A 14,777-nucleotide genomic window follows, 5' to 3' on the forward strand; every position below is an offset into this window, starting at 1 on the left:
CAAGGGGTTGGGGAGGGACAGGTACCCAGGCAAAGGGAACAGCCTACTCAAAGGTCTGAGGCTTGACCTCCAACCCACTGTCCCCTTCTGCAGGGTAGCCCCGGTGTTCTTTTGAGGGTGAGGAATCAAGTGGGGGACGTGGGATAGAACAGCCTCCCCCCAATGCCCCCGCCCCCGCCCCCACCAGGACCAAGCCCAGAGTTGCCAGGCGGGCACAGGAAGCCACACCCTGAAGTCAGATCCATGAGTAAATATTGCAGCACCTCAGCCTCGCCCTGGACAGATAAGGGGAGGAGAAAAGGGGGGCCGGGAGGTCAGAAGCCTGCTTCAGCCAAGCTAAATGAGCAGCTCTAGCCAACCTCTCAGCTTCTAGGGCTTTGCCCAGGGGGACAGGACAAGGGTCCTGCCACGGGAGAACCGACCACTCATTCCATCTCACGAATATCGATGACGTCAGTGATGGGCGGGGTCTCAGCGGGGAGACAGAAGGAGGCCCAAATGGCCTCTGGCTCCCTAGGGAACAAACAATGAGGCTGGTGAGATAAGAGAGCCGGGGTGGGGGGAGAGAGTTGACAAAACAAGGTCAGAGAACCTTGTCACCAGCTGGCTGTGCAGAGTTCAAGACCTACCCATTCCAACCTCCTAAGGCTGCGGCCCCAAGTCTCAGTTTCCTTATCTGCAAAATGGGTTCTCAGGGAGGGAGGGTGGTCCCGGATGAGATAACAGGAAAAGCCCACAACGTCAAGTGAATAGTGTATCATTAGTAAAATATATCAACAATCCGACAGCTTCGCCCCTTCCTGGTCCAGGCATAACCACCCTCTGCCTGATCCAGAGCCATCCAATAGACATGATGCAAGCCACATATACACCTTAAAATGTTCCGGTATCACATGAAGAAAAGTAAAAAGAAATAGATGAAGGGGGAAGGTAATAGCTCAGTGGTAGAGCGCATGCTTAGCACGCACGTGGTCCTGGGTTCCATCCCAGTACCTGCAGTTAAAAAAAAAGAAACAGGTGAAATGAATTTATTTTACCCAGCGTAGGCAAAATGTTATCATTTTAACATGGACTCAGTATAAAAAGTGAATGATCTACTTTACATTCTTTTGTTTTTTTTCGGTCTGCAATAAATCTTCAGTATTTAGTGTGTGGGTTTTTTTCTTTTCACCTTCAGATTCTGGGGGTTTTTTCTCGGTTTTATTAACAAATCACCGACATACAGCACTGTATAGGTTTATGGTGTACAGCCTAATGGTTTGATTTACATCTGTTGTGAAATGATTATCACAACAGGGTTAGTTAAATTTATTATCTCATAGAGATACAATAAAAAGAAAAGAAAAACATTTTAAAATGTATAGATGTTATAAGAGATAAAATTTAATTAATACCTCCACCTCTCCTTCCTCATCCTCTCCCCAAAATTTTATCATAATTTTAATTATATCAATAATGAGTATTTGTATATAAGTTCATTTGTATCAATTTTTAGATTCCATGTATAAGTGATACCATATGATATTTGTCTTTCTCTCTCTGACTTACTTCACTTAATATGATAATCTCTAGGTCCAGCCATGTTGCTGGAAGTGGCATTATTTCATTCCTTTTGATGGCTGAGTAGTATTCCATTGTATATATAAGGAAACTCAAAACAAAGTAAGTGTTTGCATCATTACAACAATGTAAATATTGTTCACTGCAGAACCTGTTAGGATACTGTGATTATGTGTCCTTCCTTTTCTTAGTTGAAGTGTAATTGATCTACAATGTATGTTAGCTCCAGGTGCACAACATAGTGATTCAATATTTGTATATATTACAAAATGATCACCACTTTGGTGTGTACTCTTCACTCATAGCTCATCTCAATTCAGATAAGCTAGTGGTAGTGGCTACCAGATTGGACAGCACAGACTATTACAGTCACCTCCTTGCCTCTCAGCATCTGCCATCACCCCCCGCACAGTCTGTTCCCCACATGCAGCCAGAAGATCCTATTGACACCTAAGTCAACTCCCATCCCTCCTCTGTTTACATCCATCCCAGGGCTCCCATCTCAGAGTAAAAGCCAAAATCCTCCTGTGACCCACAAAGCCCTGAATAATTTACCCTATTCCCTCTCTGCCCTCACTGACTCTGCTCCAGCTACAATGACCTCACACTCACCAAAACACTCCTGCCTCAGGGCCTTTGCACTTATGGTTCCCCCTCCCTGGAATGCTTTTCCCCCAGATTCAGTATGGCAATGTAGCCTCCTAAAACATCTTCTCTCTGTGCTTTATAAGCCAGTGCCCCAGACACCTCCAACCCTGCTTTCTTTTTCTCCACAGCATTATCTCCATCTGATATAATATTGTACCTGTTTGTATTTGTCAGTTGACTATCTCCCCAGACAAAAAAAGTCAGCTCTCTGGGGCAAGGGCTTTTGTCTTTCCTGTATGGGGCTGTAACCTGGAGCCTAGCACAGTGCCTGGTACGTAACAGATGCTCAATAAACGGTTGTTGAAAAGTTAATGAACAATGGAACCATGTACCCAGTTCCCACTCTGGGACAGGCCCAGCACTGAACTCTCCACCCACCTGCTCTCCCTCACCCTTGGAGGAATTCCAGGGAGGTCAGGGTCATGATCACCCACCACCTGCTTCCCAGACAAGCAAAGAAAGGGTCCTGTCCAGGACTGCCCGGTCTACTTCCTGCCCAGTTCTGGGCCTGGCACGTAGTAGGTGCTCAAGAAACTTCAGTGCTCAATTGGACCAAAATTCTGGGCTCATGTCTGGAGGCACCAGAGGCAGGGCCAGAGAGGTAGGGGCTGGGAGCAGATCAGGAAGGGTCGGGTGATGCTGGGGGAGGTAGGGAGCCCTGGTGGAGTAGGACAAAAGCCAGGACCTGCCTCAAGACTCTCAGAGCCACAGCCTCTTCTCACTCCTCGGCCAGACGGCAAGTTATCAGAAACCCAGGCCTCCCTGGAGACTCCTCTCTGTGTCATCCACACCCGGTGTCTGGTTCCACAGACACTCTCTGATCCTCTGCTCTGCACCCGATCCCGTGCTGGGCGGTGCTGGGGACACAGTGGCAACCAAAGCAGCTGTGGTCCTGCCCTCCCACAACTCATAGTCCTGTTGAAGAAACAGACCCACCCTCTGAGAGTGAGGACCCAGCGTGGTCAGGGTGAGGACTGGGGATCCAGGGCATATCTAACCCTGTCTGAGAGTCCAGGAGGGCTTCCTGGAAGAGGAGGAGTTGTTGAATAGGCAATGAAATAGAGCAGAGGGAAACAAGGATATGCTGGGTGGAGAGAGGGCAAGTGAGGCAGAATAACTGGAACAGAGAGTTTCCAGAAGGAAGGGATGTTCCATGAGGCTGGTCAAATGGGCAGGGCCAGGCCATGCACGGCCCGGTGGGCCACCATGAGGAGTTGGGTTTTCTCCTGAGGATGCCAAGGAGTCATAGCAGGTTCTGAGTACCAAGATGGGGCCAAACCAAGGCCAGAGATCAGGGAGGAGTTGAGGAGGGGAAGCCAGACAAGGAGCTGTGGGGAAAGGGGGGTGGGGGGGTGGGAGGACCTGGACCCAGGGACAGAGACAAAGGCACACAAGGAAGAGATATTTAAGAGGCAGGCATGAGAGGGTGTGGTGTGAGGGGTTGGGGGGGAATTGGACATCAAGGACGAGACCCAGTCTCTCTGTCCCAGTGACAGGTGGACGGTGGCGCCATCCCTGATAAAAGGACAAGGAGGAGGAGGAGCAGGTCGGGGGGAAGATGCCGAGGTCAGTTTGGGACGGGGTGAGGGAGAGGTGCCCAGGGACATCCGGGGGAGGCATTCTGAATGACACTGGGACAAGTTCCCAGGGCTCAGGGGAGAGGGCTGGGCCAGGACAGAGAAGGGTAAGGTGAGGTCGCAGGAGGGATGGGGGGAGCAGAAGGAGCCAGGTCACCCACAACGCATCTGGCCACCCCCACCCCTCTCACCTAGCACCACCCCCCATGTCAGAGCCCCGCCCTGCCCCTGCCAGGGCAGCTCAGGACACGGTGCTGGAGGAGCAAACCAGGACAGGTGAGCTGCAGGTATGGCCCCCTGCCCAGAAGCTGGATGCTGGGGCCTCAGAGAGACCAGGACCCAGAAGCCACCAAGATGTTGATAATAACACATTTGTTAGGAACACCCTTCCTAGATCCCCCGTGGCTCCTGCCCAAGGTCACCTTCCCAGAGACATCCTCCCTCAGCCCCTCCTCTGCCCCCAATTTCAAAATTACAAGCCCCCTTCTCAGCTTTGTTTTTCTCCTGAGCACTTATCTCCATCAACATGGAATAGATTTTCTGTTTATGTGTTAATCCCACAATTGTCAGCACGATGAAGAGAGGGATTTTACCCACCAGCCACTAGAACAGCGCCTGGCAGGCAGTCTCTGCTCATTAAATATTTGTAGCATAAATGAATGAGTGATTTATTGCGTTTTTGCTCCATGTCTGCCATCATCGTAAGTACTTCATACAAGTTCACTCATTTGATCCTTACAACCCCATGAGATGGGTACAAGCATCACTCCCATTTTACAGATGAGGAAACCAAGGCCTGGCAGGCTCCATAACTTGCCCAGGGTCATGGAGGCCAGGAACAGTGGAACCAGGTCCAGTAACAGCAACCACACCTCGTATTTGGGACCCAGACTCTGCCAGGTGCTGGCAGAGTTCCTGACATGTAGCATCTCACTGTTCTCAACAACCAGAGTCAGGGCTACATCCTCCCTGTTTTTCCACAGTAAACGGAAACTCAGGAAGGGGCTGCCCCTAGCCCCACTTCTAGTAAGTGCAGATCCCAGGTCAACACTGGGCTCTCTCTGGCCCCAATGTCTCCACATACACCCATTTGACAGATAGGCAAAAACGAGGCCTCAAGAGGCGAAGACAGACTGAATTTCTCAGCCCTGTGCAGGAGGTCAAAATGAAGCAGGGCCCCAAAGAAAGTGTGGAGGCACCCAGCCTCCTTCCCTTCTGTGTAGCTTTGGAAACAGGGCAGGATTCAGACCTCTCCCCCCGCCTTGCAGGAATCGGTAAGTCAGAGTCCTTTCCTGGTGCCTCAGTTTCCTCATCTGCCACTGGGGGTTCTGACAGTGCCCACATCACAGGGCAGCCACAGAGATGACACATGAAGGTCACCCTTGGCGTTGGGACTGGGAAACGGGCAATCACTGCTGATGGGTTTTATTGCTCAGTGACCCCTAAGCTCACCAGGGAAGCCAAGGCCTGGGTCATGGTTAAGAACTGCCCTAAAATCTTCCCTTGCCCCTCCTCCCTCCTCCCTGGCGACCTGGTTCTTCTCCTGGTACCAAATCTGGGCCCTCGGCACAAAGAAGGTTAGGCAGCGCCCCAGGAGGCCTGACCAGGTCGTGACCCCTGGCCCGTGCCTGCCACACCCACTCTGGTACCCAAACGGGGCCCCAGATCCTCGGTGACTCGATCCCTCCAAATTCAGGTGATCTCCCCCCCCCAGCTCCAAATCACCGAACCCTCCCTGATCCGGCACCAGACGGAGCCAAACCCCAATCAGGAAGGGCCTCGGAGCACCGGGCCGCCAACGCCACTATCCCCAGGAGCCGGACTGGGGTGAAAGATGGTGCTGACCGGGTACAGCTGGCTCTTCCTCAGTGGTGAGCAAGGATGGCACCCCCAGAATTCGGCCCCCACGGGGAAAGGAGGGGATGCCCGGCCTGGGGAGGGAAGGTGTGAGCTGGAAATCCAGCATGCTGGGTAGGGAGGACTGCTCTGCATCATGCAGGTGTGGTTTGCTCCTCCAAGGGTCACCAGCGAGGGGAAGGCCGGGAAGGACCATCACCCGGAGAGGTTTTCGGGGTGGATTTTGGAGATTTCTAAGGCTTGGGTGTGAGCATTCTTGGGGCAAACTCTTACTTGAGCTATGGAAGCCTGAACTAGAGTGAGTTGGAACCAGCAGCTCTGCTCCTCCTGGGGCCTGGGGATATGGTTTGGACAGTTCTAAACCTCAGTTTCCTCATCTAGGAGATGGGCCTAACTCCCAGGGTCACTTGAAGGTCATTACAAGCAGGGTTTACTAGCATTTACTGGATACTGGGAGCTGTTCTAAATGCTTTCCATGTATTCATAACCACCTTACAAAGGTGGTCCACTCGTGACCCCCACTTCATAGACCAGAAACCTGAGGCTCAGAGAGGTGAAGTCACTGGTAACAGGTCACACAGCCAGAAAACAGCAGGGCTAAGAGCCAGACCCAGAGCCCTTACTCCTAGCCATGCTCTAACAGCATGGAAAGTACCGGAAACCAGGCTGGGCATGTAAATACGTCTTACATAAGAGGTGCCCCGGCTCCCCACTCCAGGAAACCACATACAACTCCAACCCAGGCAGACTCAACCAGCTAGATGGGTTTGAGGCTTATCTGTTGGGTTGAGAACAGAAAGGGTGGGGTGTATTCATCACGTCCCAACTTTCTGCTGTGGCCGAGCCTGGGGAGGCAGAGTAAGAGCACTGGACTGGGAGTCCAGGCCCAGGGGCTGGGTGAGGCAGCCTGATCTCATAAGTGTAGGCCTGATGATGACTCTCACAGAAGGAAAACCCTCTGGACGCACCCAAAAGCTCCTGGAGGCTGTGAGCGTGTGCTATGAGATTGCCGTGTGCCCGGCCTTATACTAGATCCTTAGCATGGCCCATCCAGTTCAGTCCTCAGAACAGACCCATCTCCCCAGGACTGAGCCCCTGCACCTGGCTAACACTTATTCAGCACTTACTGCATAGCAGGAACACGTGTGGCAAGAACACATGCGGCAGGAGCCTATGTCTCCTCCTCCATCAAATGTGGGGAGCGGTCCCAGCCTGCCTCATCTGACCCCTCTGGCTCATCTTCCTCAGCCGCGTTCCTAAGCGTGGGAGCTGAGATCACCATCACCCCCCAGCCTGCCAAGCCATCCGAGGGGGACAACATCACACTGGCTGTCCAAGGGCTTTCGGGGGACCTCCTTGCCTACAACTGGTACGCGGGGCCCACGCTCAGCCTGTCTTACCTGGTGGCCAGCTACATCGTAAGCACGGGTGATGAGACCCCCGGCCCGGCCCACACGGGGCGGGAGGCTGTGCGCCCCGACGGCGGCCTGGACATCCAGGGCGTCCTGCCCAGACACTCGGGCACCTACATCCTGCAGACTCTCAACAGGCAGTTTCAGACGGAGGTGGGCTACGGACACTTGCAGGTCTATGGTGAGACACCCCCTGGAGCCCCCTCAACCCCAGCTGGGCCTCCCCGTCTCCTTCCCAATCCTGCTTTAAAAAAAAAAACTCTAAAAAATATTAAAACCATCAAACAAAAAGACCTAAAATAACATTAAAATGCTCACATCCTTCAGGATGGCTTCCAGGATTAAATCTGCCTCCCTTCCTGTTCCTTGTCTGTCCTGGCTGGAGGTTCAAGGGCACCGCCAGGATCCTATCATGCTCCTTGCCTGGGGAGAAGGAGGCCCCCAGAGCAGGTGGTGCCCGGCCCCCTCCCCCTCTGTCTCTTGCTCCACAGAGATCCTGGCCCCGCCCGTGGTTACGGCCAACAGCACTGCATTGGTGGAGCGCCGAGACACCCTGCACCTGACGTGCAGCAGCCCCAGCCCCGCTGAGGTCCGCTGGTTCTTCAATGGCGAGGCCCTGCCTATCACCATCCGTCTTGGCCTGTCCCCCGATGGCCGGGTGCTGACCCGACATGGCGTCCGCAGGGAGGAGGCTGGAGCCTACCAGTGTGAGGTCTGGAACCCAGTCAGTGTCAGCCGCAGCGAGCCCATCAACCTGACTGTGTACTGTGAGTCCTCCTGGCCCGGCCCCATCCGAGATACCCAGTGTCCCAACCGCCTAGATGGGGAAACTGAGGCCTGGAAAGGGCACCCAAGGGCACACAGTGAGTCAGTAGGCCAGCAGGATTAGAAACCAGGGGTTCCCCCTTACAATGCACTTGCTCCATCTCCTAAGGACTAAAGACCACCTTTGAAATTAAATAATCAATACTCCAAGGAAAGGACACCGAGCTGATTGGGTTTGAAAGGGAGGCGGGAAGTGAGTGGTGGGATGGGAGTGGAAACAAAACTTTAAAAAACATAACCAAAGCGTGGAGTCATCCCCAGGGACAGCAGATATGCAGTGTGGACTCCAAAGAAAAGAAATCACTGAGGTACATGAGTGATGTAGAAAAACTTAGAACTTAGAATCCTACAACCAGGGAAACCTAGATTTAAGAAGCACTGAATTCTAGACTCTGAGAATCCTGCAAACTCTAGAAGCAGAGATTCTTAGACTCTGAGAATCTAATTCTAAAACCGTAGAGCCACCCAATCCTAGAATCTCAGAAACATAGATTTCTAGAATCTTAGAAGCCTAATAACTTAGAAACATCTGCTCTTGGAGCCCTAGAATTCTAGACTCTTAGAATGGCTTATCAGAAACCAATCAGTTAGACTTCTTCTTCTTCTTTTTTTTTTTTTTTTAATGTAGCCATAGATTTCAAACGTTATCTTGAAATTCTGTCTGGCCCAACATCCTCTTTTTACAGAAGAGAAAAACCAAGATCCCTGAGAAAGTGATTCTCAAGATCTTAGCGCAAGTTAGAGATTCATGCGGGACTGTAACTTTTTTTTTCCCCTCTGCTAGGCCCAGATATTCCCAGGGGCCCAGCCTGGTGGAAAGAAAGCCAGGGGTGCCCACCTCGACTGCCCTGCCCCTCTACTGCCCCATTTCTCTCCCTCCCGCCCTCACAGTCGGCCCAGAACGCGTGGCCATCCTCCAGGATTCCACCACCCGCACGGGCTGCACCATCAAAGTCGACTTCAACACCTCCCTCACGCTGTGGTGCGTGTCCCGGTCCTGCCCAGAGCCCGAGTACGTGTGGGCCTTCAACGGGCGGGCCTTGAAGAACGACGGTCAGGACCACCTCAACATCAGCAGCATGACGGCAGCCCAGGAGGGCACATACACGTGTATTGCTAAGAACCCCAAGACCCTGCTTTCTGGATCCGCCTCAGTGGTGGTCAAGCTCTCCGGTGAGTCAACCCCCAGCCTGACCACCCGCCCCGACCCCCGCGGTGGAAGCCCAGTTAGATTGTGAAGGTTTGGCTTCTCCGCCCACCATGAGGCCGCCATTTCCCCAAGAGAGGATGGGAAAGAGAGAGATTTCCAACCCATTCACTGGCCAAGTAACAAAGTGGCACATCAGATGGACCCTCTTCATGCAGGTGACAAAAGGAGGCAGTCCTTCGTGCTTTGCCACTTAGAACGCAAATGACAAATCAGACTGTCTTCCTTGAGGGGTTGGCAAAGGGAGAAACGGGCCACATAGCCCACGCTGTGCAGCGGCAGAATGGAAAAACATTCGGCCATCCCGTCACAGGGGCGCCCCTGTTCTCAATGCAGTCCGCCACAGCTGCTCCAGGCCTGGCCCACTAGCTGCCACCCAGACAGCGGCACCTCCGCGCAGCCAACTAGATTACCCCGTTATCCGGCCCAGATGCCGGGGAGCGCATGCGCACATGGGCACACGTGCATCCGCTTCCGGACAATCACAGCCAATTGTTGGCAAATGGAAAAACACAGCGAGGGAGGCACTGTCTGGCCTCTGTCCTTAAACAACCTGGTGGTGGGGGTAGTGCAGACACAGCTGGTGTTCTCAGAGCCATCAGGAGCCTCAGGGGACATTTTCTCCTCCCCTGGGGATGGTGGCTTTGAACATTAGGGCCTCATTCATTCCGCCTTGGTTCCTTCCCAAGTGGCCACCGTCCCCTGAGGGACAGTGGGAACAGTCCTTCCCCGCCTCCACCCTCCCTCCTACTAACAGGCTGGGTCTCATCCAAAGGGTGGATACTCTTTCACCCAAAGCAGAAATGGCATCCCCAGAGGTAAGTGTACCTCCTGCCCCACCCAACCTGAGCCTTGGCAGCCGGTCTTGGCAAGAAACAGGGGGGTGGACCAGATGACCTCAGGCGCTGCCCAGAGCCCTGTCTGTGCAGGTCAAGATGGGGGGTGTCCGAGGTGTGCAGGTATGTGCAGGGAATGGGTACAGTGTCCCCAAGAGCCTCCTGAACTGTCAGCAACCCTGTGGCAGGTGCCAGGGGAGAGACAGAGGAAAGGGCGACACCACCCTTTCCCCACTGGGAGAGACTCTGATCTGATGGAGGAGACATGGGCTCTGCCCTTGGAGAGATGGTCTTGAAACAGGGAAGCAGGGCCTCCCTATCAAGGAGCTACCAGTCAGAGAGAAGAGTCAGCGCCTCATACTCCATCCAAGCAGTGATGAAGGAGACAGGACAGCCACCCTCAGTGAGCTTCCAGTCAGATGGAGGAGACACAGTCCACACTTGAGACGATTTTGTATTCTGATAGGGGAGACATGGTCTTGAAGAGACATGGCCCTTTTTTTTGAGAATTCCTAGTCTGATGGGGGAGACAGTTCCTACTTTGGAGGTACTCCCAATCTGATGGGGGAGTAGAGGCCCCCACTTTCTAGGAATTTCCAGTCTCATGGAATAGACATGTTCCCATTCAACTTCTGAGGTCCCCAGCCTGATTGGAAAGACCCAGCCCAATAATCTGAAATTTCCAGTCTGATGGAGGAGACATGGCCTCCCACCCTCTGGAATCTTTCCGTCTGATGGGGAATTATAGCCCCCATATTCTGAGGTCTCTCGGTCTGACAGAAGAGACACAACCTGGAGTACACAGCTCCCAAATATCTGATGGGGGAGACACGGCCCCCATATTCTGAGAATTTCCAATCTGATGGGGGAGACATGGCCCCTATACTTTGGGAGTTTCCAGTTTGATGGAGGAGACATGACCCACCCCTCTAGGGTCTTCCAGTTTAATAGAGAGATATCCCCCCAAAGGCTGGAAATTCCTAGTCTAGTGGGGGAGAGACGGCCCCCACCCACTGAGGCCTCCCAGTCTGATGGGGGAAGACACAGCTCCCTGGCAGCGGGCATTGCTGGGACACAAACTCTGCCTCCACTACCACACGCCACCTGCTTCCTCTGTCTCCCTCCCAGCACCCCACAAGGGGAGCACCAGCCAGTGGGGGAGGCATAGGTGAGCTGGCTGGGGGTGGGCAGGGGATGCTGTGCCCTGTGCTGGCCCAGCTGACCCAGCCCCTCCGGCTCTCTCCCCAGCGGCAGTAGTGGCCATGATGATCGTGCCGGTGCCGAGCAGGCCGATGGAGGGCCAGGACGTGACACTGACCGTACCGGGCTACCCCAAGGACCTGCTGGTCTACGCCTGGTACCGCGGGCCTGCCTCCGAGCCCAACCGGCTGCTCAGCCAACTGCCGTCGGGGAACTGGATTGCAGGCCCCGCGCACACAGGCCGGGAGGTGGGCTTCCCCAACTGCTCGCTGCTGGTGCAGAAGCTGAACCTCACAGACGCCGGCCGCTACACACTCAAGACCGTCACACTGCAGGGCAAGACTGAGACGCTGGAAGTGGAGCTGCAGGTGGCCCGTGAGTGTGCAGGAGGGGGCGGGGGGCACCTCTTTTCAGACAGGGGCTCCCAGAAGAGGCCTTTGCCTCCTCCGTGAGTCTGGGGAGAGAAGTCAAGGATGGATATGCCTCACCATCAGACGGAAGGAAGGGGCCTTTGCCTCCTCCATCTGACCTGGGACTCCCCAGTGGAGCTCTCGCCTCTTCTGTCAAACTGATAACCTAGACCAGGGGTAGCGAGGCTCCCTCTATCAGACTGGGGGCACTAAGCAGGGCTTCTGTGCCTTCTCGCTCCTGGCAGAGGCATACCAGACCAAAGGTTTTAAAACATGGGACGTAGCCTGAGGATAGGGTATCCTTTTTCCTGCAGATTGGTGGCCCCTAAAACACAGGAGCTATTGCCTCTACCACCATGCTGGGAGGATGGTTTAATGATGGAGGCTTACCTCTCCCATCAGACTAGAGGTGCAGAGTGAGGGTGGACCATGCCTCCCTCTTCAGACTGTCATCCCGGACAATGAGGGTCCTGTTTTGTCCTTTGCATTATAGTAAGAGTGAGAACAGAATTTCTACCCCTAGAAGGTAAAATACATCTCTCACACTGAAATAAGGGTGATTTCCATTAGGATGGAGGTTTCTAGGTCGTAGGAATTATGTCTCCTCTATCAGACTGGAAATTCCCAATGGTTAGGAAGAATGTCTCCTCCATCAGACTGGGAGCTCCCAGATGTTAGGGACCGTGTCTCCCCATCAGACTGGGAGCTCCCAGGAGTCAGGAACAATGTCTCCTCCATCAGACTGGGAATTAACAAATGTTGAAGACCATGTCTTGCTCACCAAACTAGGGGTTCCCAGAGTTGGGGACCATGTCACTTCTATCAGACTGGGAGCTCCCAGAGCCAAGGACCATGTCTCCATCAGACTGGGAGCTCCCAGAGCCAGGGACCATGTCTCCTCCATCAGGCTGGGAGCTCCCAGAGCCAGGGACCATGTCTCCTCCATCAGGCTGGGAGCTCCCAGAGCCAGGGACCATGTCTCCTCCATCAGGCCAGGAGCTCCCAGAGTCAGGGACCATATTTCTCCCATCACACTGAGCATTCCCAGAGCTCTGAGAGGCAATGTCCCTGAGGCAGGGTCAAGTTTCACCCATTTGACCAGGAGCTATCAGACACTGTGGGCTAGGTCATTCCCCAGTCTGCAGTCTCGCTTCCCCCAGGCAGTCCAAGAAGCCATGTCCCTGAGTCAAGGATAGTGACCTCCTGCCTCAGACTTGAAGCTTCCAGGATCAGGGACTCAATCACTGCGAAGCACCCCTGGTACCCTCCTTCATCCACTCACTCAAACCCTGGTTTTCTGGGTCCGTGTTGGAGGGAGAATGCTTGTCGGCGGCAGCAGGCCACCCCCGATGAAGCCCCGGAATTCCTCTTCACCCTGTCTCTCTTCTCACAGTCAACCTCCCTTCCTCGCACCGGGACCAGCGCCACCTTCCTGAACCTGAGCATGGCACAGGCTGAGCGCGGGGGTGGGCGGGGCCGCCGGGAGGCTGGGGCGGGCAGGGCAGCGGGAGGCACGGGGGCGCCGGGGGCCTGGCCTCCTACCTCCCTGACAGTCTCCTCCGCCGCTGTGCCCATCCTTCCGCACAGACCTGGAGTAGCGTCGTGGCCCTGGAGACCTCCAGAGAGATGGGCGCTTTGTGCCACCCTCCTCGTCGCCTCCTCCTGAGCGGAGGACCTCTTGCTTCCAGCAAGGATGCCGGACCATGGTCCACTGTTCTCCTGTTTCCACCCTAGAGTTAGAGCCACCAGGGCCCTACTCCTTCACTGAGCTGTCAGAGAGCCACAGAGTTCATAAACGTCCTGGTTAACACACGTATGTGTCAGCCTATCCTTCCGCCACCGCCAACCCTGCCATTTCCTGGTGGCCACACTTGCTGCTTTTCCCACCCAAGATTATTCTCAGTCGGGATGCATATATCTACAGGGATACTCAAATCCGAGGGCTCCAAGCTCCCACTGCTTGATATCAGGGCCTCAGGCCTTCCCACATCTCCCCAGGTTATATCTGAGGGTCCTGCTTCCTAGTGGGGCAAAGAACGTCCCTCCTCTGGCACCAAACAGTGGCCGGACATGCCCTCTCCTACACTGCACCCTGCTCCTTAATCCAGGGCCTGATGCCAAGCTGCTTGTGCACAGGACAGGGAATGACCACATTTCTCAAGAAGAGTTCCAGTACCTTCTGGCCTTCATCCATTTAACCAAAGATGCCCTTTTGTGTCCTCCATTGTCCTGGGATTTCCCCCCCACCCCTCGTATCTCTCACACATCACCTGCACGGCCCTAAAATATCTCCCTTCTCCTCTAAATACAAAAATCCCCTATGAATAAATGAATGCAAATGGGGCAGGGGTAGGGGTGAGGGGTGGAGAACAGGGGAGCAGGAAGCAGAGAGAGTGTGTCTTCTAACTCCTCCCACTAGTGGAGTCTGAGCCGCAGGCCCCCACCCACTCAAGATGACCCACTGGCGAGAGACTCTTGGTGTTAGAAGTGGAGATAGCAGACTCCAGGCTTGGGGTGGAAAGAGAGGTTTGGGCAGGGATGGAAAGGACTAGTAGAGAGATTTCTCCAAAACTTTCAGGCCAGAGCATTTCTGGGGATGGCTATGTTGAGCTAAGATGGTGAGTGGTGAAAGATACCCAGAATGAGGGTTATAAAATCTGGGTTGGAATCCTACATTTGCTGTGGGTTCACTAGACCCTCGATTTGTCCATCAGTAAAAAAGGTGTGGACTTAGGATAGGCTAGAGTTTTCCAAACCATTTTGTTAGCCTCAGAGCCGTTTCTTCAAGTGCAAGCTTACATGGTAGGTCAATATCTTATTTAAAATGCAATGCAATAAAAGTAGATAACAATTCAAAAGCTAGAGCCCGTTCCCCACCCCAAATTTCTAAACATTTAGTGGGGGAAATCCTTTTTAAAAATTTCTTTCTTGTTTGTTTCTTAATTTGGGGCGAGAGGTAATTAGGTTTGTTTATTCATTTATTTAATGGAGGTACTGGGGATTGCACTCAGGACCTTATGCATGCTAAGCACCTGCTCTAGCACTAAACTATACCCCTGCCCCCGGAAACCCTTGAATTTAAATAATACTTGGATTACAGGGACACTTAAAATGCAAAATACTAACCAGAATCAAATGACAGTAAAAACATTATATAATGAAACCGTGGGATACGGCCAAAGCCGCACTTGGCGGCAGAATGAAAGCCTTAAATACTTAAATGCATTGAGAGTGTTAAAAAAAAA

The 14,777-nt window shown here is 53.4% G+C and overlaps 1 protein-coding gene across 1 annotated transcript; it reads left to right on the top strand.

Annotated features, from left to right (window-relative positions):
* The first annotated feature begins 5,619 nt into the window (after positions 1 to 5,619).
* CEACAM16 (CEA cell adhesion molecule 16, tectorial membrane component) lies at positions 5,620 to 12,990 on the top strand. Its single transcript, XM_064490013.1, has 6 exons — positions 5,620 to 5,656; positions 6,891 to 7,235; positions 7,546 to 7,821; positions 8,771 to 9,052; positions 11,171 to 11,497; positions 12,926 to 12,990. Exons 1-6 carry the CDS (start codon positions 5,620 to 5,622, stop codon positions 12,988 to 12,990), a joined length of 1,332 nt encoding a protein of 443 aa, XP_064346083.1.
* Positions 12,991 to 14,777: the final 1,787 nt, after the last annotated feature.

The sequence above is a fragment of the Camelus dromedarius genome, chromosome 9, assembly GCF_036321535.1.
Source record: "Camelus dromedarius isolate mCamDro1 chromosome 9, mCamDro1.pat, whole genome shotgun sequence".
Lineage (NCBI taxonomy): Eukaryota > Metazoa > Chordata > Mammalia > Artiodactyla > Camelidae > Camelus > Camelus dromedarius.

Bases quoted from the DNA above. Each gene is read 5' to 3' on its own strand.
- CEACAM16 (XM_064490013.1), top strand. From the start codon at position 5,620: ATGGTGCTGACCGGGTACAGCTGGCTCTTCCTCAGTG. The intron at 5,657-6,890 runs GTGAGCAAGGAT...CATCTTCCTCAG, and splicing joins CAGCTGGCTCTTCCTCAGTG to CCGCGTTCCTAAGCGTGGGA. The intron at 11,498-12,925 runs GTGAGTGTGCAG...CTCTTCTCACAG, and splicing joins AGTGGAGCTGCAGGTGGCCC to TCAACCTCCCTTCCTCGCAC.